Source organism: Ochotona curzoniae, unplaced genomic scaffold, assembly GCF_017591425.1.
Source record: "Ochotona curzoniae isolate NIBS_2020 unplaced genomic scaffold, NIBS_Ocur_1.0 contig_3498, whole genome shotgun sequence".
NCBI lineage: Eukaryota > Metazoa > Chordata > Mammalia > Lagomorpha > Ochotonidae > Ochotona > Ochotona curzoniae.
In genome coordinates this window covers 43,269,083-43,296,514 of record NW_024465885.1, presented here as the reverse complement: position 1 = coordinate 43,296,514, position 27,432 = coordinate 43,269,083, and the positions used below count along the sequence as shown (strand labels likewise).

The following is a 27,432-nucleotide window of genomic DNA, read 5'->3' as shown; positions in this document are numbered from 1 at the left end:
CTTCGTATTTATAAAAATACTTTTAAAACTAAAGATGAAATTAGATATAAAAGTATGTATTTAAATATTGAAATTTAAAATGATCTTTGTTTTTCTAGTACAAAGTAACAAGTTTGTGAATATGTTTACATGTGATTTTTCTTTGCAGGTGGTGTACTTAGATGACTCCGTGTCTTCTTTCCTCCAAATCCGGGGCTCTGTGCCACTGTTCTGGGAGCAACCAGGGCTGCAGGTGTGTGCTGGCTTGCTTTTTTTTTTTTTTTAAAGATTTATTTTTATTATTTTTTTTATTGGAAAGGCGGATATACAGAGAGGAGAGACAGAGAGGAAAATCTTCCGTCCCATGATTCACTCCCCAAGTGAGCACAACGGCCGATGCTATGCCGATCCGAAGCCAGGAGCCTGTTTCAGGTCTCCCGCGCGGGTGCAGGGTCCCAATGCTTTGGGCCGTCCTCGACTGCTTTCCCAGGCCACAAGCAGGGAGCTGGATGGGAAGCGGGGCTGCCAGGATTAGAACTGGTGCCCATATGGGATCCCGGGCGTGCAAGGCAAGGACCTTAACCACTGCGCCACCGCGCCGGGCCCTGGCTTGCTTTTTCTTGTTCTCTAAATTTTCAGAATATTTCCTTAATAATGCAACATAATAACCTTATTCTAGCTCATAGTATTAGTTAGATTTGCTGATGAGGATTGAGTACCATGTTCCTAGAGTTAGCTTTTCCCCCCTTTGAGTGCTCTGTTCAAGTAAGTATCTGTGTAAATCCAGTTCTGTTTAGTTTTTCAGATGTTGGGGTGTGTTCTATCATATTAATTCTTTGGAGTGTTTCTGTATTTATCATATATATACATATACATATATACATATACACATATATACATATATATAAACATACATACATACATAAATATATATATAGTTATATATTGTTTTGTACAATCATTTAGTCTGTTTTGGTGGAAGAATGTAGTCGTTGAAACAAAGCCCCTGGAACTGCACTTCTTGATGGGGGTCCTTACTCTCCCAGCACCAGCTCTGTTGTCTTTCTAACAAGACTTAACTTCTCAGAGCCTCAGTTTCCTTGTATGTAAAAAGGAGATAACACCAATAGTATCTACTTCATTCAATTGTGAGGGTTAGATGAAAAGTAGAATAGCATTTGGTGACCAGTGTCATCTAAGTCTAGCTATTGTTATTGATAGAGTATTTGATACTAACATTTTGCTTTACAGTGTTTGTTGAACTGTCATCTTCAGTATGTTTTCAGATAATCGTTTAGACTCTAAATTGTAAATCATTCACTGTAGGCTTCTGGGTATGTATAGCAAGTTTTATATCTCAGCCTATAGTATGGGGAAAAAAGGCAGAAAATCTTGTTGCCTTTGCAATTTACATTCCAGATTGACTGTTATGGAGAAAATTTATATAACACTGGAAGTTTTTCAGCTGTACAGCTTGCTGAAGACTAGCTAAGAGGGCTGGCTTTGTGACACAGCACATCAAGCTGCTCTCTGCATTCCATATTAGAGTGCTGATTTGAATCCTGGCTGTTCTGCTTCTGGTCCAGCTTCCTGCTAGTGTGCAGGAAGGCAGTAGAAGATGGCCGTGGGGCCCTGCCAACCATGTGGTAGATCCAGACAGAATTCCTTGGCTCCACACTTTGGCTTGGCCTGGTTCTAGCTTTGGAACCTTTTGAGGAATGAATCATTGGCTAGACGATCTCTCTGACTCTCCCCATCCCTCTCTGTTTTTCTGCCTTCCAAATAAACAAATCTCTCACAGTTGTTTTTTGAAGACTGCTAAGTAAGCACTATATAATGAAACTAAATCTAGATTTGAGTTAGGCTGATCAGTTTGTTAAAAGAAAAAAACCAGTGATTATTAGGATAGTCAGGAGATTGACTTAGGACAGCAAGGGTGCATTCTTAATACTATTAGTTCACTTTCAAAATTGGATAAACATGTTGGAGATGTTTTCTAGTTTCGTTTGATGAGCTGTGTAATTGATTTGGTGTTCTTCCTTGCTACTCACAACGCAGGGAGATTGAATTCTGGGCAAATTTGATTCTGGAGTTACAGAAATGTTTAGAAGAGTTCAGAAAAATAATCTGTTCTCATCTTTATTTTTTTTTTCTTGTTATCTGTTAGATCTTTCTCCACTCAGCCTCATCTCTCTGTGTCTGTTCTGTGTGTCATCTCATTTATTTCACTCATATCCAAAATTTCTGCCCCTGCAAAATGTGCTATTACTGTTGTTTTGGCTCTGAGGTTAACTGGGAGACTCTCTTTTTTCCTGGAAGGAATAAGTATCTTATCACTCTTGGCCTTCTGGCTAAGATCAAGTGTAGGAACGAGTATCTTAATTTGCCAGAGCTTAGGTGAGGGAGAGGCGAATATCCAGCATGGCAGAGAAAAAAACCGTGGAGATATGGTGTGGCAGCTTGGTGGAGGAGGGGTTTGTGTCAGGGGACATGAATTTTTATCTGAATAATTCTTGATCTGAGAAAGTATGTCTGTGGTTTCAATGGTTTTTTAAGATTTTCCAAAAGGTGATAGTATCTTAACTTACACAGAGCATGTATTTTGGACTTAAAACTAGATACTATATATATGAAATTGTTCTTTTTGAGTAAAACCCTCTCATGAATGAAAATTTCTGTTGGTATAAAAGTATTTCATAATGGTATACCTGTTAATCTTTTTATAAAAATTTTTTTTAAGAATGAAAGAGAAGGAAGCCCCTAGATATATTATGAATTAAAATCAGTTATTTTATTTGCTGTTGTGTATTCAACAAATTAATTTTATCATACACAGTTGTATTTCTTTTGTCTACATGTTAGTTTTGGTATGATTAAGTCTGTTTTTCTTCTGTAAGGTGGGGTCCCATCGTGTCCGGATGTCGAGGGGATTTGAAGCCAATGCACCTGCTTTTGACAGGTAAGACTGATTCTTTGAAATTGCTGAGCAGTAAGGCTGCTTCTTTGGCACTTAGTAAGGCCCTCTTTTGGTTTACTTGGAAGCCCATGGCCCTACAGTGAGGACTTCCACAGGTGGTCACGCTGAAGTGTGCATTTTGTCTCTTCACCTGGAGACTTCCTGTTCAGGTGCACTGACTGTCCAGACAGTGGCCGCTAGCCAGGTGGGCGCTTGAACATGACTAGTAATGTCAGTGGTGGACTGTCAGTATACCCTGCACACTGGATTTCAGATTGGAAAATAACTCATTAATTTTTGTTTTATATTGAGTGTGTGTTGAAGTCTTATATTGAGCAAAAATATATTGACTTTCATCTGTTTTTTTTTTTTTATTGTTTAAGATGTGACATTTCTAGAATTGTAAATGCCTCATGTTCTGTTCCTTTGTATGATATTGCTCTGTCTGTATAGCCTCTGGAGTGGTTAGGAGTCGGGTGGAAGAGTCATATTTAGGGCTTTTTTTTTTTTTTCAAAAGGCTAGAGTTAGTAAGGAGGTTCCTGCAAATGCTCCTGGGGTGTGTTCCCTCCATCCTGTCTGTTCAGAGCTCATGTGGCATCTTTGTGGCTGCCAGCCTCACGGAATGGGGAGGAGCTAGGTGACCCTATAGTCCACCTTGCATGAGAGTACTGTTGGTGTCCCACAAGTCAGAGGGAGAATCTCATTGGCCGAGTTCTCATAGATTGAGATGGTGTAAAATGAGTTTACTGACCCCTTGTTTCAGAAAAATGTCTTAGGCCATCATCTGACATAAGCTTATTTCCTTCCTTCAACAGGCATTTTAGAACACTTAAGAATTTGTATGGTAAACAAATAATAGTTAATTTGCTTGGATCTAAGGAAGGTGAACATATGCTAAGTAAAGCATTCCAGGTGAGTATATTCATTTCTTCTTTCTGGCTCATGGATGCGTAGAATGATGTTACAAAAATAAAACAATACAATAACCAAATTCTCCCCAGAAGTGAATTAGTGCCTTAGAAGGGTTGGTATTTTCTTTAGAACCTTTAACTTTGTGGGATTACGGGAAACAGTGAAGGTTATGGGAAGGAGGAATTATGGAAAGCTTTCATGGGAAATGACAATGCTTTCTGTTCCTTTTGTGGAGAAGTAGGTAGATAAATAGACAGATAACGACAGTTCTGTCCACAAATGGTCTCCCATTGCAGAGAAATACCTCGCAGCTTGTACCCTCTGCTGGTTGTCCTGCTTGCCTCCCAGAAGCCATTGCCATTGTTTAAATGTGTTTGTGTAGATGTAAGACTAGTTAGTCTTCCTGTCACCATGAGTGACAACTTGAAAATCTTAGTAAAAAAGAACCCAAGAAATCACCTGACCTCTACAGAAGAAACATTTTAGTAAACTTCATTGAATCACAAATGGAGTAGTATGTTATGTTACTTCAGATTTTAAATTTAAAATAGCGTTTTTGTAAAGGTCAGTCTCCTAAGTCCAAAAGTAACTGAATTACATAGCTATTTTTAAACCTGTGAGCAGGTTATATATTAGAGAATGACTCTTTATTGTAAACTTAAAAAGTATTTATTCGTATATATTGAATGAAAGCATAAAAGAGAACCTATCCTTGGGCCTCGCACAGTAGCCTAGTGGCTAAAATCTTCCCCTTACACATACCAAGATTCCATATGGGTGCCAGTTCTAGTCCTGGTGGCCCTGCTTCCCATCCAGCTCCCTGCTTGTGGCCTGGGAAAGCAGTAGAGGACATCCCAAAGCTTTGGGACCCTGCAACCACTTGGGAGACCCCAGGGAAGCTCCAGTCTCCTGGCTTCAGATCAGCTTAGCTGTGGCTGTTACAGCTATTTGAGGACTGAATCAACAGATGGGAAATCTTTCTCTCTGCCTCTCCTCCTCTCTGTATATCTGACTTTCCAATAAAAATAACAATATTAAAAAAAAAAATCTATCCTGACACACTGTCTCAAAAAGCAAGATGCTTTATTATGAGTTCCTATAATAGGTCATTAAATTTCTGTTGTAAAAGTACATGGTCATTATTGGAAGAACTTTTTCAGTGTGACAATAGTGAAGCTCCCTGAAGTCTGTTGTGTCGCCTGATCTCTCGGGTAGTAATGAGATGTCAAGGGGAAGAAGTGTCATTTAGTTTCAGCAGATGATTTCATTTTTACTGCCAGTGTCAGTGAAATCTGGAAAGACGAATGAGATTTCAAGAGGGTATGCTAAGATTGTACCTTGGAGTGTGTGTTTCCATTCATCACTTTGATAAGAACATATTTAATCACTATCTGATTACATGTTTGCCACTTTCCTTTCAGAGTCATTTGAAAGCTTCTGAACATGCTGCTGATATCCAGATGGTGAACTTTGATTACCACCAAATGGTTAAAGGCGGAAAAGTAGAAAAGTTGCATAGTATTCTTAAACCCCAAGTCCAGAAGTTTATAGATTATGGATTTTTTTATTTTGATGGAAATGAAGTTCAAAGGTTTGATTGTTTCTCTGTGCTTTAAATTGGAACTTTGCTTTTAAAATTATCCTTAAGATGAAACATGTTTTAATTCTTAAATTGAAATTTGTAATTAAGTATCTTTTTTATAGTTGATTTTAGGTGTCTTATTTGGTTTTTTGTTTGTTTTTTTTAAGATTTGTGTATCTATTTGAGAGAGTTAGAGATCTGTTATCCACCATTTATTTCTCAGGTGGCTGCAGTTGCCAGGGCTGGGCCAAGCCAAAGCCAGGAGTCTGGAGCTTCATCTGGGTCTTCCACTTGAGTGTCAGGGGCTCAAGGACTTGGGCCACCTTTTGTGTTTCCCTTGCCATTAACAGGGAGCTGGATTGGAAATGGGAGTGCCTGGGACTTGAACTGGCACCTGTATGGGATACTGTTTTTATAGGTGACGGCTTTATCTGCTCTGCCACAACACCAGCCACTGTTTTCTTTCTAGAGAATGCAACAAATCATAATATTAGGTTGCATTATTGAGCATATATTGTAGGATAGTACATTTAGTTTTACGTGTATCAGTAGCAAAAATTGCAGGAGTAGATTCTGTTAGTATGCTGATTTGCATATGAGGAGTTGGGGACCAAGGCTGTCATTTCCCCCATGTCACGTAAATAGGAAGTGTTGGAGCTAAGATTGATCAGGTTTCAGATTGTGCGCAGTCATCCATGAGACTATTCCACTTCTCTTTCAAAAGTGATGTTATGGGGATGATACTGTGGAGCAATGGGTTAGATCATCTACCCCCTTGGCCATAGAGGCACTGGTTCAATTCCCACCTGCTCTACTTTCCATCCAGCTCCCTGCTGGTATACCTCCTGGAGTGCCTGCTCCCTGCTACCCACGTAGGAGATCCAGGTGAGCCTCCTGGCTTCTGGTTTCAGACTGGACTAACTCTGGCCATTGTTTCCAGTTGGGTCATTAACTAGCAAATGAAAGAGCTCTCTCTCTACCTCCCTCCCTCCCTCCCTCCCTCCTTTTTCTCTGTGATTCTGCCTTTCAGATAGAGATAATACAAAAGCAAATGGGCGTGGTGCAGTGGCTCAATGGCTAAATTCTCACCTTGTAAGTGCCAGGATCCCATATAGGTGCTAGTTTGTCTCCTAGCTTCTCCACTTCCCGTCCAGCTTTCAGCTTGTGGCCTACGAATTCATTGGAGGACGGCCCATAGCCTTTGGGCCTGCACTGTGTGTGAGACCTGCAAGAGGCTTCTGGCTCCTTGCTTTGGATCAGCTCAGCTCAGGCTGTTTCAGCCATTTGGGGAGTGATCCAACAGATGGAAGACCCTTCTCTCTGTCTCCTTCTCTCCATAAATCTGATCTGCCTTTCCAGTAAAAATAAATCTTTTATTAAAACTAGTAATTTGTGGACTTCAGTAAAACCAGCAGATGCTAGCAGGAGTCAAAAGCATTGCCTACTGCCTGCTTCAGTATGATTTGAAACTACAGTTTTTTCATATGACATAGAGAAAAGTAAATACTGAAAGATCTAAGTTCAGAATATAGCTTAACATTTAATGAATAAAACTAGAATTTTTATTGTTTCTTTTTTGTGTAATATTTAATTTTGGTGCCTGGTGGTAACACATTATGTTTTAAAAATTAATTCTACAGGTATTTGATTACCTTACATGTAAAGAACCTCTAAAATTATAAATAGTATTATGTAAATGTTTGTTTAGTTCCTAACTGCTAACCTAATTAAAAATACAAATGTGATTGATAAATGATAAGAAATGTTCACAGTGTGGAATCTAGGTGGTTCATGATGTAATTCTGTCATTTTTGTATATTTCGAAATTGCAATATTAAAAAGATGGGCAAGGCAAGTCAGTATTATATTTTTAATCTCTTCAGTTATGCTGTTTGGTTTTGCTTTGTTTTATTCCAAACTAACTGTTTAACCTTACTGGATTTGTTAACAGATGCCAGAGTGGTACAGTTCGAACAAATTGCTTGGATTGTCTTGATAGAACAAATAGTGTACAGGCATTCCTTGGGTTGGAGGTAAAAATAGTTCATATATGTGCCTTGTACTGAATATGTGCGTCTTTGGGTGCTCTCTTAATGCTTGTGCTTCTCATTGACATTTAGGAAGAAGTGAGGTTATGCTCATGACAGGCAGCTTACTTTTCTTCTAGTCTTTTCTCACAAGTGACCCAATCCCTTTAATGAGAAAGGTTTCCATTATCTGCTCTCTTTAGGTAGTTGTCTATTTGCTTCGTTGTGTTGTTCCTTGACACTCTCTTTAAATACTGTTCACATGATTTCAGTACTATTTCCTGCCTTAGTGTGTGCCTCCATATCAGAATGGGGCAGTCTGTATACACATGTACAGTGGCTGTACGTTTCTTTGATGCTTTGTAACGCAGATCAGTTCTGCATTTTAAATCAGTGGCTATGAAAATCAGAATCAGTTATCTTACCAGTTATCCATCAAATTCAGTCTAATAGTTTCAGCTTTTTGAAACATTGTAACAAAACCTGGTCTTTCCTGTTAGGCACCTTAGGATCATAAAGCTGTGGTGAGTCTGTCTTAGGTCTTTTTAACTTTTTAAAGACGTAATTATTTATTTGAAAGTGTATTTACTCAGGATTGAGGGGGTTTCATCTCTGATGGCTGCAATGGCAGTGACTGGGCTGGGCTGAGGCTAAGAGCTTATTCCAGGAACCTGACATGGTTGCAGGGCCCCAAGCCCTCGGGGTATCTTCCACCGCTTACCTAGGCACTGCCTTGGCAGGGAGCTTGATTGCAAGTGGAGCAGCCAGGGCTTGAACTGCTCATGTAGAATGCTGGCATCATATGTGACGGGCTTAACTCACCACACACAACAGTTCTGACCCTAAATCTTTATTTTATTCTGTGGGAACTTAAAGCTGAGTTATCACATGCTATTTTAAACAGCCACAAAAATAGGAATAGGAAGTAACATCTTATTTCCTCTTGTTAATTATCTTAAATTTGGCTAGAATATGATTTGATTAGTTACTCCACAGCTGAGATTTTTTTGTTTTTGTTTAAAAAATGAAAGTAATGTTTAAAACGTTCTTCTACAAAATAAACTTCTCTTATAACTAAATAAATTCTGTTCTGGTTTTTTATGAAATCTCGTATTAAGATTTGTCACTATAGTTTAGAAAATATTACAGAAAAGAGAAGTAGGCGTGGATAGAGTTTATTGTACGGCTTGGGTTGGTTGCTAGTTCTGACTTGTGTGTTAGTATATTACATTGATTCTGAGAATAAGCCTATTGAAATACCGAAATTGTATTAAATGGGAAGTGAGTCATGGCTAGGAGATCTCTGCCTTTTCGAATGTGTTTCTCACTATCTACATTTCACAAAGATTTTCAAAAATAATAGCATGAATGATTTTTTAAAGATCTAATTTATCTAACTCTTCATTGGTGTTGGAAGTTAGATTATGAGAACACTTCGTAGTATAACATTTCCTTGACTGGTTATAACATTTATTGCTAAGACAGGTAAAACCAAACTAAAAAGGTTAGTTTTGCCTAGTTTCTTGAAGAGGGAAAGGTATAAATTATTAAAGAGCTCATGGTAACCTACCTATTGAATTCTACAGGCTAGCAAAGAACAGCTTTGGTACAAGTCTCTTAAGTAATAACATGAACCCAGTTTAGGGTTTTAATGTTTAATATTTCTGTAAGTATTTTGTAACCAGACTTATAAGTAAGGTTAAAGAAAAAAGTATAGATGCAGAAGAGTTCAGTAAAAATACAGCATATAGAATGTGATGGATTCCAAGTAAGAGGAACAAAGGAGATAAAGATTACACATCGTTCTAACTCCGGATTTCTGGGCTAGAGTTTACAGAGCAGTGACTGATTGGAACACTTGTAACGTAGGGTCAAGGAACTGTGTCCCCATAATTCTTAATGCCTGAAAAGCTTTCCTGGCTTTATTTAGAGCTTTAACTTATTTTCTTAATCTTTGTGACATTTTAAAAGCAGCTCTCCTTTTGTCACAGTCTTTTCATTTTAATTATCCATACTTATGAAATGAAATCCAGACATTCAAAAACTTAATTTCTTTTTTAATATGTCTTTATGGTAAGCTTGGAAAGCATTTTTCTGTATTCTAATGCATGTTTTTATTAGCTGAGCAAGGTAAACCAGTCCTGTTTATAATGTTTTATCATTTAATCAGAAGAAAGTTTTCATTGATGTAAAAGATCACTGTTACAGTTTTTAACTCTTCTGACATTTACTTTAAAAATTGAAATGATGAGAAATATCACAGCCTAGTATTTTCAGAATTTAGTCTAACAGTCATGTAGCTAGCTGTTTTTGGTTTGATTCCGTTGGTAGGAGTTGTGTCGTGGGGCAGGTGCTGTGGTGTAGAAGGTAAAGCCACTGCCTGCAGCACTAGCATCCCAAATGCATGCCAGTTTAAGTCTCAGCTGATCCACTTACAATTCAGCTCCCTCACAGTGTGCCTGGGGAAGCAGCAGAGGATGACCCTGTGTGCTTGAGTCCTTGCACCCATGTGGGAGACTCAGAAAAAGCTTCTGAATTTCAACCAGCCCAGCTCTGGCCCTGTGGCCTTTTGGGGAGTGACCCAGTAGATAGAAGATGTCCCTCTGTCTCTGTATCTTTGCTTTCCACAAAAGAAAAGTTGTGTTATAATAATGATTAATAAGTTAATATACTTAACAAAGGCTTCTTGGTTGCTGTTTCAGATGCTTGCTAAGCAGTTGGAAGCTCTGGGTTTAGCTGAAAAGCCTCAGCTGGTGACTCGCTTTCAGGAAGTTTTCCGTTCAATGTGGTCTGTGAATGGTGACTCCATCAGTAAGATCTATGCTGGCACAGGTGCTCTCGAAGGGAAGGCTAAGGTAAATCCAGCTTTGTCACAATCTAATGAAAGTCTCTTTCTTTCCTCTCTATGGAAGTTTTTTAAGTAGTCTTTTTAAACTTAATGGATTTTTAAATGAATAGTATCTGCTTTTGGCTCCCATATAATCATGCTTTGGGGCCCTGGATGCTGTTTTCTGCAGTAGCTACCAGTGGGTAAATGGAGCATAGTTATAGGTCTTCCAAATATTTATGGAAAAGGCATACTTAGATAAAGCTAAATGCAAAAATAAGTTCTGTTTTTCTGTGAGCTTTTTGAAGAGCTTTTATGTTAGTAGTCATTTCGTGAGAATCCAAGACCGCTTGCACTGCTTGTAGCTTTTACCTTGAATATCTGCTGTACTTATTACTTATTTTGATAGTAAGCGTGATTTTGTTTGTTTAATCCTAAGTAGAGGGTCCTTTCTCATTTCGCTTAGTGTCCCTTGCAGTTGATATAATGCCTCTGCTTAGTTTATGTGTGACAAATGTTAGACAAGTTAAAATCAGTCAACAATTTTTGCTTGCAGTGCTTTCTGTAAAACCCAAGTCTTCAGGGCTCAATGGCTCAATGGTGTTTTTATCCCTCTACTTACCTTACTCTGAAAAGGACATTATGAGAAAGTACCCTAAGACATGTAATGTATGAACTTAATCAGAATTTTGTCTCATCCTTGCCTGTTTAATTACTAAAATTTGCCCTTACTAAGAGATTTTGAAACCATGCTTGACATATTTCTCCTTGTTTTACTTGTTATTTAACCTTATGAAGATGCTGGGCTTCCTTAAATTTATTAACATTCTACATCTCTGCTATTCCTCATGTTATTTTGGCAGTAGAAATGAGGATGTGTATCACTCCTATGGTTCTCATGCAGTTTCCTCGTTTTAGCACCTGCAGTTCTTTAAGCCCATTCACTGTCTCCAGGTCTTTCCATTTCCAAATCTCCCTCCTCTCCGTTGTGTCCTGAAACACCGTGCCTCTGCCCAGAGGTATTGACCTTTCCTTGTGAAGTTTACTTTGTTCAACCCGTAGGATAATTGGTGTTGAATTTTACAAATACCTCTGAAATGAGCTCTGGTTTTTGGAAACATGAAGTCATGAAATTTTCATATATTCTTTCATAAAAATAATTCTTGCAATTAAAAACTGGTTCCACTGTAGCTTTTGCTTAAAATGCTCTCTTAGATTCTTCTTTTTATTTATTTCATGACTAAGACAATATATGTACAGAAGTTACATATATTTTCAGTGGTCTTTATATAGCTGTAAAATTTTATATATTACATATACTGCTTTGAAATGAACTAAAGTCTAACATCTAAACTGCTCTTTCTTTTCCTTTTTCTGGATTCCTTTTGATTAATTGCCTGATAATGTGAATGGTGAGTGTCTTTTATAATAATGTCATCTGCATATGTCATCTATGTAAGGAAATAATCCTTTAGTGCAAAATTGAAATAACTGATTATAGTAGCATTCATTTATTGGTATTTAAAATAACTAGCTCTGTATTCTGAAATTAAATCTCTGATTTTGTTTCTTTAAAGGATATTAGCAAACTATTTTCTGCAAAGCAAGATGTGTGGGATCTTTTTTCCTGTTTTCATAGTCTAAGATTAGAATTTTGTTTTTAAGTAGTTATTTATTTGAAAGGCAAAGTTCCAGAGAGAAAGGGAGAAAGGGAAGGAGAGAATAGAAAGAGAATGAAAGAATCAGTCTTCCATCTGCTGATTCACTCTCCAAATGGCCACCAGAATTAGGGCTGTGCCAGGTCAAAGCCAGGAGCTTCATCTGGGTCTCACTTGGGTTGTGGAGCCCAAGCACTCTAGGCCATCTTCTGCTTTGTCATGAACTTTATCAGAGAGTTGGATCTGTGCTAGAGCAGATGCCTGAACCAGTACTCCAGTGGGATGATGGTGTCACTAATGACAGCCTAACATGCTGCACCACATCTGCCAGCCCTAAAATAAGTTTTTTAGAACATTTTTAAAAGATTTATTTATTTTTATTGGAAAGACAGATCAGATTTATAAAGAGACAGAGAAAAGATCTTCCATCTGTTGGTTCACTCCCCAAGTGTCCTCAACTGTCCAAACTCAGCCAATCTGAAGCTAGGAGCCAGGAAATTCTTCCAGGTATACCACATGTGTGTAGGGTCCTAAAGACTTAAGCCATCCTTCACTGCTTTCCCAGGGCAAAAACAGGGAGCTGGGTAGTAAGTGGAGTGGCCGGGACACAAATTGGCATCCGTACGAGATGCCGACACCTGCAAAGTGAGGAGTTAGCCAATGAGCCATTACACCGGGTCCTAGAGCGAATCTTTATTTGTGGCAACTAGCGTATTTCATGGGAAGTTGTAATCATTTCTCTCAGTGACAGAATAAATTTATTATTTTTATGATAAGCAATAAAATGATCTAAAATATACATCATTACTTACATTAGTCTGAGAATTGGTGTGAGTTCTTTGATCATCTATCAGAGCAACCAAGTTGTCCTTGTAGCGAGGTTCATTTTCTTGACCATCTTGCCTTTAGCCACCCATCCCATGCTCTGCTTTAAGAAGTACGATGTAGGAAAGGAGTTGCCCGTCTTAAATGAGTGCCCTTCAGTTTATTCCCTGTTAGTGGACATGTTTTCATGGCTCCTGATCTAGATACTGCAGTTGAATGCTGTGGTACTCAGCTTTTTGTGCAGTGCTGTGACCCAAAAGGAAATGAACAGTGACATCTTTTAAGTATTTTACATACAAGTATGTGTTCAAACACAATGGCTTGGTCCTTTTTTAAATATTAAAATGATATGGTCAGCAGTGTTTAGAATGAAAAATCATACTCCTTTCTCCTCCAACAGGCTGGAAAGCTAAAAGATGGTGCTCGGTCAGTTACCAGAACAATTCAGAATAACTTCTTTGATAGTTCCAAGCAAGAAGCTATTGATGTGTTGCTGTTGGGAAATACACTAAATAGTGATTTAGCTGACAAAGCACGAGCTCTTCTGACTACTGGGAGTTTGCGCGGTATGCACTCTTTGCATTTTATTTGCTTTATGTTTTTTATAGTCCCAAGGTTTTATAAGTCCGGTGTTTAAACTGTAGCTGAGTAAAGTAGTTGTAGAAGGAATATTTGCAAAGATAATTTTTAAAAATTGCATTCTTATAAAATGTTTAGTATATTAGTGGTATTATGCAAACATAAACTGAGCCCCTTTTGTTTTTATGTTTCTATAGATTGTGTTTCAGTGGTAAATAGTTACAATATTGCTAACTAAGTACAAGACAGAATTTTACAGAATTTTTATTTAAGACTTTTAATATTCAGTGATCTAATTATGTAGAGAAATGCTTTACTGAGAAAACCAATTTTTATATTGATTATTCTAATAACTTCTCCAAAATTTTTTAAATTTGGTCTTTTGATTGTTATTGCTTGACTATACATTAAATCATATTAATTTCAAATAGTGCATATGATTAGACACTAACTACTGTTACCAGTTTTAATATTTGACATAAGTATATGACCTTCAAGGTATGTTTTAGCCTTTTGTTGTTTGTCTTTTACTAAAATCAGATGAATTTGAACTTCCTCTGTTAGCGAGCACATAAAAGTCATACTATGTAGAAATGTAACATTTATTGTATAGTTTAATAAAGGGGACTTCCTTTTCCCTTCCAGCTTTATTGAGGAATAACTGACAAAATAAATGAGACATCGCAATTCTCCTCTTTTTTTTTTTTTCAACTTTGGAAGCGCTGAGTATTTTGTTTTACTGTCAGTTTTTAACCAGATCTTAAATCCTAACCCTAACCAGATCTTAATCTTCCAAGTAGGAGAAAATTGTTCCTGCTTCAAGTAATGCACTTTTGGATAAGTACTTGGTTACCTAGATTATTGTGGATTCTTTTGGAATTCCATGTGGTGCAGAATTCTGCAAGACAGTTAATTACAGCCAGTTCCTCAGGGATCTGTAAATAGTAGGCTGGGGGACTGAGACATACCCAGCTCTAAATCTGACATTAGCTACTGCTTTCAACTTCAGGCTTTCTTCCTGGCTTCCAAAAGTAGAGACTTGACTGATGTGTGTTTTGTCACCTCTTTCCACCTGTGCCTACTTTGATGTGGAGGCATTATTAAGCAACAATTGAAAGTAAGTGGTCAAAGGCAAGAAGAAAAGCAAAGGACCTATGTTACTCTTAAGCTCAAACATCAGTTATTTTAGTTTTCTGCACATTTTACTATCCTGTAAAATATGCCTTAAAAAAAAAAAAGTATAGTCAGTTCTACTATAACACTTGTTCTGAGAATGGGAGTTTTTTCCAACATGGTTGATGTATTAGGAAACAATTTGAGCATAATCCTGTTTTGCATGAGCTTGTGCATGACTTTGCTAATAAACAACACTAAGTAAGCAGAAAACAGTACCCCATAGAACTAAGTAGAAGGACACCAAACACATGCACCTGCGTACATGCTTGAAACATCTTCCCTGCCTTACGTGGCCACATGTCTTGTGTGCCTTTCCCCCAGCCGCTGGTGTTTCAGCTTTCCATCTATCTACAGAAAACCCTTCTTCCATCATTCATGCTTATTCACAAGGACACCGCTTCTGAGGCTCACAGCCATAAGTCAGTGTCCTTGTTTTTCAAGATGGTTCTCCTTATGTATTGTATTTATGCATTGTTTAAAATGCATATAACTGAGCTCCTGTTTTTGTGAGGCGCCTATTCTTTTTGATGTGTCACAGTTGGAGTTTTTGTGTGGTGGTGGTGTCCTTAACCTCGTTTTCCCGTAGATCTTGTGGCTATGGGAATGTGCACTATTTTGCATAGTACAGTGATGTTTTCAGAATGCCTGTGTCTTGTTATAGCTGAACTGATGGTACTTATCAATTGGTGAGTCCTGGAAACAATTCTAAAAGTTCAGTGTAGTATTTCTGCTATCTTCAGTGTCCTGCAGTCTCTTAGGTCTTCATATTCATGTGCTCACACACAGGACAGCCAGAGACCACACCTAGGACCTTCTGCTTCTGAAATGGCAACGTCTCCGAGGCACCATAGGATTGTCCTTAGATGGAAAGGGTTTTTAAAAATCAGTTAATGTCATTTATTTATAGTCTCTTGTATACCGTAGCAATCAGAAAAAAATAGTCATGAAATGGGCTCAAAAAGTTAAGCACTCTCAGGATGTTCTGTCATAACCTTCTAAATTTAATGTGTTAACATGTTGTTTTACTAATGACTCTTTGTTTTCTTCTTGATGCATCCATAGTTTCTGAACAGACATTACAGTCAGGTACAGTATAGACAATCAATCTATAAGTAAAAGCAACTTCTTTTTTTTCTAAAGTGGTATTGTATATATACAGACACACAAACAAAATGATATCTTGTTTTAATCTGAACAAAGATTTTTGTTTGATAAGATTAAGTACTTTTAACCAGAATGAAGTATATACTGTTTTTTGTCTTCCTATGTCAAATACTTAATTCCAATTAAGGATATTAAGTTAATTTTAATTTTATTGGAGAACTGTTGTTAGAGTTAGATCTCACCATTAATAGACTAATATAAAATATCAAGATGTGAAATTCTGAATTAATTTTAGAGTACATTAAGACTATTCAGTAGTGTTTCCTGAACATGATGTTTAAGAAGGTGTTGTCTCATTTTCTTCAATTTGGTTGACATTTTCTGTAACTCTTGCCCTGTACTAAAATATGATTGGAAATAATTTTAAAATCACCAAGATTTCTAATGAACTTAGAGATCTGTGCCTCAGGTCTGAAAGTTATTATTTTCCTTGCCTGTGTAGTAATGTGAAGCTCACATGCTCCTCTCACCAGGACTTGGGATGTTTTAAGCATGACTGTCATGGAAGAGACAAATACTTATCAGAAATGCGTTTAAATGATGCCTCTTCTTCCCCATAATTAAGATTTGTTTTTCAGGGTTATTGTTCTGAATGTTTTAAAAAGCCATTGATTATTATTATTTGAGAAGGATAGGGGAAAAGAGTGTTTAGATGTATCTTTGGGTTATGTAATAAAACTTTTCTGTGTGGTATGTAGGGATAGACATCTGTTCTTTGGGCACAGTCTCATTATTTCCTTGAGTACATTATGGTGCCAGCCAGTTATGAACGAACTAGGAATAGTTTTTAACCTTTCTTATTCTGTGTAAAAGCAGACTTCACTTTGTGGCATGACAGCATATTTTTGTTCATACAGCTCATTATCTTCTTGCTGAATATATATACATATATATATATTCAAGATTTATTTAATTATTTGAAAAAATTTATAGAGATAAGAAAGGAATGACAGAGGAATTTTCCATCTGCTGGTTCATTTTCCAAATGGCCACAGCGGCCAGAGCTGGGCCAATCTGAAGCCAGGAGCTTGTCCAGGGCTCCCATGTGGGTGACAGGATCTGTGCCATCTTCTGCTACAATTTCTAGGTTATTTGCAAGAAGATGGACTGAAAATGGTCCAGTCATGGCCTTAACTTGTGCCCTTATGGGATGCCAGCATCCCTGATGGCAGCTTTATTCACTATGCCACAACACTGGCCCCTGAATATTTTCGAAGTATGTTATCATTATAGAGCTTCTGTGTTGATATAAAAGAGATTATAGAAGCTATTTTCATAGTAGTAGTAATCAACTTAGGAGGGTGGGGAGTTTCTGCTGGGAATGATATGGATGCAGTTACCATGTGAAACCAGCAGTTCTTTCAAAGGATCCAGATGTATTCAGAATAATTCTAACGTGTTACTTACCTTGTTTATTCTCATTGCCTCAAGAATTATGATTATGTGGTAAAAGGTGAATGTAGTCTTGATTTATTTTTCTTATTAGTTAAGTGCTAATTAAGGACAAAGTCTGTGTTTTTAAGTTGAGGTCTGGTTAAGAGTCTGTCTAATCCAAGAATTTAACCAAATGGAATGTGGTTTATAACAGGAAAAGATAGAGGGTAGACAAAATATAAAGAGAAAGGAGGAAAGTTTAAAATCTATTGAACATTCATTCTTTTAGCACTTATCAAACATTCATTGGCTATGAGACACTCTTTTCAGTTTTACGGATATTGCCATAAGGTACCAACATTTTGTCCTCAAAGTTTTGATTCTCATGATGGGAGAAGCCAGGTGTAGGTGCGGGCCAAAAGTGTCGCACATTCTGAAGTTACTGAAGTTTGGATTGTTTGTATAGACTTTCCCAGTTGAGAAGCTCTACTCCACAGCATCAAAATCCAGATCACTTCAAAAGCTGAAACCTTTTGGATTTCAGATTTTAGGATTAAAGAAGCTTAATCTGTATACAGCTTTTTTATATGATAAAAGCAAGGAGAAGGTAAGGGTGGAATCCAGGTGTAAGTAAGGTGGTTGGAAGAGGGCTCAGCATGGGTACAGATCTGGAGGAGGTCATGGAGGAGTGGGGCCAGTGCCAGGGCCCTGGGTCGGCAGCAGGCCTGGGGGCTGGGAAGTGCAGGGAGGCCAGAGGTTGTGCTGGGAGCCAGTGGGGGTCACTGGGAACAAAAGGTGAGGACACAAAGACAGGTTGAATTGTCTGGGGCCTCTTAGTGGCTTCTACTCTGAGCAAGGTGAGAAGCCTTTTGCCATGATTTCATTTTCAGACACGTCACTATCTTCCATAATTTGCATTTTTGTCAGGGAGCTGTTAGTCATCAAGCCACCTGTTATCAGTAGAATCTTAAATGTGAATTTTCTCAAATGTTTTTGCTTGGGGGCAAATGGGATTTTTTTTCAACCCCTTAAAATGACTACTCAATGAAAATCAATTGCTATATTCCTAAAAATGATACAGTTCTTAGATTTCATACATTATTTTTAAAAAGTACTAATTATTTGAAATAGGACTGTTTGACCTGCATGTTTTATGATGTTATTTTGATCTCATAATAGGGCTTTTGTTTTGTTTTGTTTTGTTTTACTTTGGCTAATATATCTAAAGCCGTTTCTACTTTGCTATTCAGTGTGTTAGTTAATTGCCTAATGCTGAGCTTTGCATTCAAGGCTGATTTTTCTTTTGTGCCTGTGCATGTATCTTGTATGAACTTGTAATGATAATTGTACTTTCTAGACATCGTATTTTGGTTATGAGAAATCAATTTTTGTAAGTGATTTAATGTACCTGAAATTGTGTTGTACCTTGTTTTTGATTAGCATCTTCTAAAGTACTAAAGAGCATGTGTGAGAATTTCTATAAATATTCAAAACCCAAGAAAATTCGAGTGTGCGTCGGAACTTGGAATGTGAATGGTGGGAAGCAGTTTCGCAGCATAGCCTTTAAGAACCAGACGCTCACTGACTGGCTTCTTGATGCACCCAAATTAGCTGGCATCCAGGAGTTTCAAGGTTGGCTTTTCTGAATAGTTTATCTCTCCACAATTTTGATTCCCCATAGCCTGTGAAAGGAAACTTGTTCCTCTGCTGTTGATGGAACAAACCTTATAAAAATGGATATTTGTGAGATCTAGTGTTGTATTGGGTGGGGTTGCCATTTGACTAAAGCTTATTAAAAGTATTTCTTGGCTCCTTAATTATAGATAAAAGAAGTAAGCCAACTGATATATTTGCAATTGGCTTTGAAGAAATGGTAGAGTTGAATGCTGGAAACATAGTAAATGCAAGGTAAGTCAGCTCAGTAACACATTAGAAAATTTTCTCCTTGGGAAACTTGAAGGACAGTTAATTGTTAATGTGATTGACTGAGATAATATATGAGAAGGTGGCTTTCTAAACGGTGAAAAAGCGGTTTTCCAACTTGAGAGTCCCAGGCGCTCTCTGTACTATTAAAGATACTATGACTCGTGAAGAACTTTGGTTAATGTGGTTGTATCTCTTGATACTTATTGAATGAGAAGTCCAAGTTGCCGGGTCAGGGGTGAGTGCTGTGTTCTTGGTCCTGCTGCAGCAGCTGTGGGCTCTGCCCCAGTCTGAAGGCTGATTCCACTCACCTGCTCACGCAGACCTTAGGAGACAGCAGTGAGGGCTCAGCTGACTGGCTTCCTGTCATCCTGTGGGAGACCTGATTTGAGTTCCTGCCTCCCAGCTTTGGCGCTGACCCAGCCCTGGCTGTTGGGGTCATTTGAGCTTCTCAGAGAGCTCTCTTTATGTCTTTCTGCCTCTCAAATAAGTAAATAAAGCTTGTAAGATCATATTTTAAAATGGCAATAGTAAACCCCTTATATTAACATTTATGTTAATATACAATTTATAAAGCAAGTTTACTAAAAGGGAGACATTTCTTAGTGTTATGGATTTTTTAATGTATGGGCTAAGACAACTGAATTTTGTTTTTAAGTTTGATTTATTTGAGAGAGAGAGAGAGCTTCCATCTGCTGATTCACTTGCCAATGGCTGCAACGGCTGGAATTGGGTCAGGCCAAAGCCAAGAGCCAGGAACTCTGGTTCCTCCACTTGCATGGCAGAGACCCAAACACTTGAGCCACCTCCCTCTGACTTCCCAAGCACATTAACAGGGCGTTGGATCAGAAGTAGAGCAGCCAGGACTTGAACTGGCATTCCAATATGGGATGCTGGCACCCCGAGCAGCAGTTTAATGTAACAGTAAATCCACAGTGCTGGATTCTTGGATGTACTTCTATTGCTTTGCCAGGCACATTAGCAGGGAGCTGAATTGGAAGTGGAGATTTGAACTGGCACCCATGTGAGTGCTGGTTCATGTCCCCACTACTCCACTTGTGATCCAGCTCCTTGCTGATGTACCTGGGAAAGCAGCAGCGGATGGCCAAAGTAGTAGTGCTCCTATTGCTCACGTAGAAGAAAATTGGGGTCATTTGCCTTACCTTGTGAGCAATGATATTCTTTGAAAAGAGCTAATAGATTAGATTTTGAAGTATGGTGTTCTTTTGACCAAATTTTGGGGTTTTGTTTTTAAAGGAAACAAGCAAAAACAGTTTGCATGAAGATTTGAGAGTCTTAAGAAATTTGAATAGATAAAGGTATAGTTGGCATTGTGTTCTTAAAGAAGCTGTTATAGTCTGTTAGAAGTTTCCCCTTTAATATGTTCCTGTAGCACAACGAATCAGAAGCTCTGGGCTGTGGAGCTCCAGAAGACAATCTCCAGAGACAACAAGTACGTGCTGCTGGCGTCAGAGCAGCTGGTGGGCGTGTGTTTGTTCGTTTTCATCAGACCACAGCACGCTCCCTTCATCAGGTCAGTGAGCCCAGCCCTCTCTGAAGGCCACTTCCTACCTAGCTGCTTGTTCATCCAGAGACGTGTGCTCATAGTTCTTGCTTTAAACTGTGTTTGTCAAGAGTCACTACTCTGTTGCTTCATAGACTTGTTCTCAAAATATCCTATGATGGATAGTCATATTATAATATAATGTGCATTGCTAGATGAAGCTGTTGGAATTTCCAGTCTTTGATTTAGAATTCTTTGCTTTGAAGGGATGTTGCTGTTGACACTGTGAAGACGGGGATGGGCGGTGCGACCGGAAACAAGGGAGCAGTTGCTATCCGAATGCTGTTCCACACAACCAGCCTGTGCTTTGTCTGCAGCCATTTTGCTGCAGGGCAGTCACAAGTCAAAGAAAGGAATGAAGATTTTGTAGAAATAGCACGGAAATTGAGTTTTCCAATGGTAGGTTCTAGTTGTCTATTCTTGAAGGTAACTTTCATCTTAACTGTAACTGACCTCAAATTCTAAATGGGGGGTTTTGTCATTTTAAGATAATCCCTTAGAGCAACAATACCCGCCTAAATATTTCATATGTCATTGCTGTTGTATTAAAGGAAGAGGGTACAGAGCCGGGGGACAAGTATATTTGAGGCAAGAAAAAAAAAATAGTTGTAAAACATCAATTGCTTTCACTTTAAAATTCTAAATATTTCCAGGGAAGGATGCTCTTTTCCCATGACTATGTGTTTTGGTGTGGTGATTTCAACTATCGAATTGATCTCCCCAATGAAGAAGTTAAAGAGCTCATAAGACAACAAAATTGGGATTCTCTGATAGCAGGAGATCAACTTATCAATCAGAAAAACGCTGGGCAGGTATGCGCATTCTTGGGGAGATGCTTGGATTAGAAAATAGGCTACTTTTCTTAAGCAAGGTGTTTGTTTTCTTGGAATCTTTTGTATGTAAGTGTGTATCTGAAAGATTAACAGGGAATTACCACTCCTTTAAAAAAAAAAGGACACAGAATAATGAAAGAGATATTTGTGTAAGATTATTCGCTTTCAATTTTTTTTTCTTAGCTAATAGTTCAAACTCAGTCTTGAGGGCTGTTTCCAGGGGTTAAGATCCTATGGCAATTATTTTTTCTTTTGTTTCTCAGATCATCTAACTTACTTCTTAAAACTTAGGACTATGAAATTTTGGAAGCATATATAAAACACAAATTTAGAAGGTATGCCACTTGGTACAATGCCTGGGCATCATACAGCTTTAATTCTAATACTCTCAACATCACTTAACCTCTTTAAGTCTCAGCTCCTAATCAAGAATCAGATGCCAGACGAGAGAATTGCAAAAATTCAAACAGTTGTAAAGGGTTCATGTAGCTCAAAGGTCAGGAAGCATTTCCACATTCATGTTTTTGTGTTTAAAAGTCTGATGATCAAACAAGTGATGTGATAAAGGCTACACTTTGGCTTTTTTTTTAAGCTTTGTTCTATTCAATCAAACATCCATTAGATGCACAGAAATTTCATGTGAGAGTATCTAGCACTTCATTGGTGTTGAATGAATGATTATCTGAATGAAAACAGAACTTTTTTGGATCTGGACATTGTTTGCTTTCTGTATTTATTTTAGATTTTTAGAGGCTTTTTGGAGGGGAAAGTTACCTTTGCTCCAACATACAAATATGATTTGTTTTCCGACGACTATGACACCAGTGAGAAGTGCCGCACCCCGGCTTGGACAGACCGCGTCCTCTGGAGGAGGAGGAAGTGGCCTTTTGACAGATCAGGTCAGGAACTGGACGTCACTATTTAAAAGAACTAATGCAACTTTTAGGATGAAGAAGGGAATAATATAAACATCAGATGAGAGGCCTACTTTTTTTCAGCACAGATTGCCTAGCATAGAACAAAATTTAAAAGTGAACGTTTAAAAAAATGCTTCAATTTTTTTTAGAATAGTTTAATTTTTCCATCAATTTCAGTAACATGATTTCATATAGAGAGACATGGACACATTTTTTTGTTAGGTTTTCATTTGAATGCTGATTCATTTGTAACTAGAAAAACTTGAGTGGCTTGCATATATATTTTGAGTGGCCATAGCCTAAAAAATTATTTATAAGACACTGCGAGGTAAATGCTGTGACACAATTAGGCTGCCTCTTGTGGTGCTGGCATCCCATGTGAGTGCTGGTTCATGTCCCCATTGCTCCGCTTGTGATCCAGCTCCTTGCTGATGTACCTGGGAAAGCAGCAGCAGATGGGCCAAGTACTGGTGCTCCTACCGCCCACTTAGAAGACCTAGATGGAATTCCAGTCTGTTGACTTCAGCCTGGCTAAGCCCATGCCATCAAGGCCATTTGGGGAGTAAACCAGCTAATGAAAGACACCTACTCTTTCTCTCTTCCTCCTTCCCCCTCTTCATCATTCTTTCAGATAAACAAAAATGTCTTTAAAGAAGAAAAAAAAAAAGAGAGACTCACACTATTTAGTCCCAGGCCTTTAAATAATTTCAGCGGTAAAGCCAAGTCTTAGTTTTTCCAAAGTAAATCATAACATAATAAAAGATAATTCTTACCAAAACCCTTTTTATTCTGTTAAGTATTCCTGGTATTTCAGCCTTAGCTAGGAAGATGGTCTTTTCTGCTCTGCTCTCCAGATGTCCACAGTGGCTGGGGCTATATTGGTCCTGAAGCCAGGAACCAGAAATCCTATCCAGAACTCCCATGTAGGTGACCAAAAACAAATTACTTGAGCCATCACTGCTGCCTTCCAGGGTCTGCATTGGCACGAAGTTGAAGCTAAGAACTGGGTCCAGGAATGGAATCCAAGTGCTCCAGTGTGGGGTTACCTGGGAGTATCCATGAGGATGACTGCCAGCCCCAGGAGATAGGTATTGCTGCACATACTCTGTCCAGTTTATATGGCTTTTCTTGTGTTTCTTCTATTCTGACTGCAGCCGAAGATTTAGATCTTCTGAATGCCAGTTTTCAGGATGAAAGCAAAATCCTCTACACGTGGACTCCTGGCACTTTACTGCATTACGGAAGAGCTGAGCTCAAGACTTCTGACCACAGGTTTGAAAAGTCCAGTGTTCACATGGTACTTAAATTCCCAGAAATATGGTCTTTCAAAAACATGGCTAACACCTCTCTCTGCTTTAGGCCCGTGGTTGCTCTCATTGATATAGATATATTTGAAGTTGAAGCAGAGGAAAGACAAAACATTTATAAAGAAGTAATTGCAGTCCAAGGCCCACCAGATGGTACAGTGTTGGTCTCCATCAGAAGTTCTTTACCAGAAAATAATTTTTTTGATGATGCATTGATTGATGAACTTCTGCAGCAGTTTGCAAATTTTGGTGAAGTTATACTCATAAGGTAAGTAAAATATTTATTGTCTAAAAAAGCCATGGTTAATAAAACAGTAAAAATGACTAGAAGTCACCTTATTTAGTGTTTGAATATGATGAGTTTATTTCCAGTTTGAAGAAAAAAAATCATATATTAGATAGTGAAACTTCATGTGAACAATTAAAGACAAATATATGAGAGTTTGGATATGACCTGTCAAGATTCCTGTGCAATGTAGCATGTAACATCTGAGATGGCTGTTTTATTTATTGAAGGAGAGATAGGCATAAAGTGCTCTTTCTGCTGTTGATTTAAGTATCTTTGATTTCCATCCAACAGAAATGTAAGGAATGGACTTACCCATTCCAGCTTTGATTCCCCCATTTCCCAGCTTTGAACCATCTGCCTTTGACAGACCCAGGTGTCTCTTCCCTTATTTTAAAAATGTTCTGTACAATTTGTACAATAATTTTGAAAACTGGAATGATGTGTGTGTTTGAATTTCTTATGGAAAGAGGTGCTATTAAATTCCTTTCTGCCCTGTTCATTCGCTGTTGGGTATCTTTTGTACATATTTGGATAGATCTCTGTGCTGGCAACTGTGGAACAGAGAAGCTGAAGACAGGACTCCTGTGTATTTGTAATTTCTCTGGGCAGATCAGCTTGTTTCTAGCAGCTTCCTGAGCCCTATGCAGCACAGCCAGAGTGAAGGTTGGATGGTTTCTGAAGGGTGACACCACAGTCCCTTGCAGACATGGAGCAAATGGAGAAGTAATTGTTTAGACTTTGCTCATATATATATATATATATATATATATATATATATATATATATTTTACCACATCTATCCCAAAGCTTTAAAATGAAACAGAACAAGACATTTTGAAATCTAAGGCTCTAGAAATACATAAGGAAATTTCCAGGCTTACAGATGGCTGTGAGTTTTGCCAAGTGCTGAAATGCCAAGTTACAGGAAGCACCGAGTGGAGTGTGTGAGTAGGCAGCCAAGCAGCAGATGATTGTTTTCATGAACAGATGTGTAATACAGCACTGAGCTGGGAAGGATTCAGATTGCTGAAGAGATAAAACAGTGATGCAGGAGAGACCCAGTCTCTTAGGAGCTTAGTGTTAAAAAGTAGAGCAAGACACCTTCCCCTAAATTACTAGCAAACGTATCAGTGAAAAAGCAGGACATCACCCTAGAGTCAAGCTGTCAGGGAGCAGGCGTTTGGCTTGGATGCTGAGATGCTAACATCATATTGAGGCACCTAGGTTGCATTCCTGGCTCCAGCCTCCTGCCACCCACATGGGAGAAGTGGTGGCTTTTAGCCCAGTCCCTGCCCCAGCTGTTGTGGACCACTAGGCAGGAACTAATTTTGTCTCTCTCAAGCTTAATTTTTTAGCTTCATAAAAAGTGGAGTTAACAGATAAGTTTATACTTGTGTGTTGTTCTCCATGCCTCATATATTCTCTTATACCCTATGACAACCAAGTTGAAAAAGAAACAGCAGACGAAGTAAACAAGTAGGGGCCAGTTGAGCACTAGGTCAGGTTCCAGTTGCTCTGCTTCCAAATCAGCTTCCTGCTAATACTCCTGAGAAAGCAGTAGAAAATGAGTCATTTAGGCCCACCCACGTGGGATGCTCAGATGGAGTTCCAGCCATGATCTTTACACCATTTGTATGTGAACCTGCAGATGGAAAATCTCTCTCCGAAACGTCGCTTTCTCCCTTCCTTCCCTCTGAGTAGATTGTTATCTTTCAGCCTGGAATAGAGGTGTTAAGATGAGACTGGAGTGAACTCCCCTGTGTTTCTGTTAGAGGAGCCCTGAAAATGTGGATGGGACAAACTTAGATGACTGTAGATGTTTGTACTGAGAAAAGTCCAAAACTCTTTCTCTAGTACATGAAAGTAGGAAGAAAATACTGCTAGAACTTGAAGAATTCCTTCCTAGAATTAGATGTGTGAGGGATACATTGTTAATTGGGATAAATGACTAAAAGAAAGATACCTTTATGATACTTAGATAAGAGTGATCTGGATTTCAAATACACAGCAATAATAGCATTCTGCAGCTTAACAGTCTTATGCCAAAGAAATTGGCATAAGAGTCAGCTCTCGGTCACATTTGAATGCTTGTGGATGTCTGTTCCCAGCCCTTGACTTTTATTTTTGTCCTTTTCCTTTCTTAGTCCATATGAGACAATGAATGTGTTTTCATTTCTCTCATCTTTGAAAATCTGGCAAGGACTAGGTGGTTGTGAATAGTTAGACCACAAAATTGTTTCTGTTAATGAAATATAATATTCTAACCTGGTTTATTCCTTTTTTGAAAAAAATGACAAGCTTATTGTAAGACCATATTCGTCAGAACTTGTACTAATGTCCCCCACTGCCCTTTCTCTGGGGACCCTTGTATTTCAAAATTACAAACTTAGTTATTCCAAAGACCATTGAAACCTCAAGAGAGTCAGTATCTTGCATTGACTGCTCTGTAGAGTTTTTACTGACAACTCCCTGTCATTTTCCCTGATCAAATCAGTTCTGTCTTGAGATAGAATAGAATATATCATGCCAAAGGAGACTCGGACCTTAGCCCTGTAATGCAGTCTTGTGGCACCTCTTGAACTGCTGGCCCTGGTTTCCTTGCCAGTGAAACACATGCGGATTTGGATTGGATAGCAGTGGTCACAGGTGCAGAGACCCGGGACCGTTTCTTCTTTTTTAGCCTAGAGTTGGAAAGCAGTTGAAGTGTTAGGGCAGAGTGCCTCCCATGCCCCACTAGTCCTGCTCTTCTTCCTCTTTCTTTTTACTCATCTGCAAACCCTGAGCGAGCTGTGTCGAGAGTATAATTCTGCTTTTGTTTTTTTTACTGGTTTGTCTTTTTTTTAGATTTGTGGAAGATAAGATGTGGGTTACGTTTTTGGAGGGAAGCTCTGCCTTGAATGTTCTTAGCCTGAGTGGTAAAGAGGTAAGGTGGCATTTGTTGGATTCTAAACTAATTTGAAATTCAGCCTCTGATGATCATATTTTTTTAGACATACAGCAGAATGATCTAAATGCATTTTCAGTTAAGAAGGCTACAAAACCTAGCATGCGTGAGAATTCTGACAGGCCTGAAGTTTTTCCGGTCCCTCCCAAGAGGGGAATGTATGAAGAAGCATTTTTAGGAGGATGCCTGTCCTTGACCTTTGTGTTCAACATAGCAGCAATATTCTGACAAGAGAAATAAACAAAATGCATCTGACTTTGGGAAAAAAAAAACTAATAAATTTGACTCTTTGCTAAATTAGGGAGGGAAAAAGGAAGAAGAAAGCATTATTACCGCCTAATTTGCTTTTTATTATGATGTAAAAGGTTTTAAATTTTTAATTGGAGTTGATATTCTGGCTCATGTAGATAGTAGGAGAAATTTCCAACAAATGAAGAAAATGCTTTGTAAGATAATAATGGAGGAAGGTACTCTTTGTTTTTTAGGAACTTAATTTTATTGGCTTTATCATGTTCCTAGTAAAGTTAGTTTTTCAAGCATAGATAAATTGTTTTTATACATAAGTCCATCTTACTGAAACATTTTAGAATTTTTT

General features: G+C 38.3%; 1 protein-coding gene across 6 annotated transcripts in view; it reads left to right on the top strand.

Annotated features, from left to right (window-relative positions):
- Positions 1-27,432, top strand: part of SYNJ1 (synaptojanin 1) — an 82,957-nt gene that overhangs the window by 29,382 nt on the left and 26,143 nt on the right. For 4 of the 6 annotated variants that reach the window (XM_040980736.1, XM_040980737.1, XM_040980741.1 and 1 more), the window contains 17 exons: positions 149-232; positions 2,877-2,938; positions 3,752-3,848; positions 5,270-5,439; positions 7,382-7,463; positions 10,160-10,312; positions 13,177-13,333; positions 15,585-15,608; positions 18,501-18,692; positions 18,884-18,968; positions 20,377-20,517; positions 20,754-20,946; positions 21,201-21,359; positions 22,123-22,279; positions 23,452-23,569; positions 23,657-23,872; positions 26,738-26,816. In XM_040980736.1, coding sequence (XP_040836670.1) covers positions 149-232; positions 2,877-2,938; positions 3,752-3,848; positions 5,270-5,439; positions 7,382-7,463; positions 10,160-10,312; positions 13,177-13,333; positions 15,585-15,608; positions 18,501-18,692; positions 18,884-18,968; positions 20,377-20,517; positions 20,754-20,946; positions 21,201-21,359; positions 22,123-22,279; positions 23,452-23,569; positions 23,657-23,872; positions 26,738-26,816 — 2,169 coding nt within the window. Of the gene's footprint in view, positions 1-148; positions 233-2,876; positions 2,939-3,751; positions 3,849-5,269; positions 5,440-7,381; positions 7,464-10,159; positions 10,313-13,167; positions 13,334-15,584; positions 15,609-18,500; positions 18,693-18,883; positions 18,969-20,376; positions 20,518-20,753; positions 20,947-21,200; positions 21,360-22,122; positions 22,280-23,451; positions 23,570-23,656; positions 23,873-26,737; positions 26,817-27,432 lie in introns of all 6 variants that reach the window. The other 2 variants (XM_040980739.1, XM_040980740.1) reach the window with 1 other exon arrangement.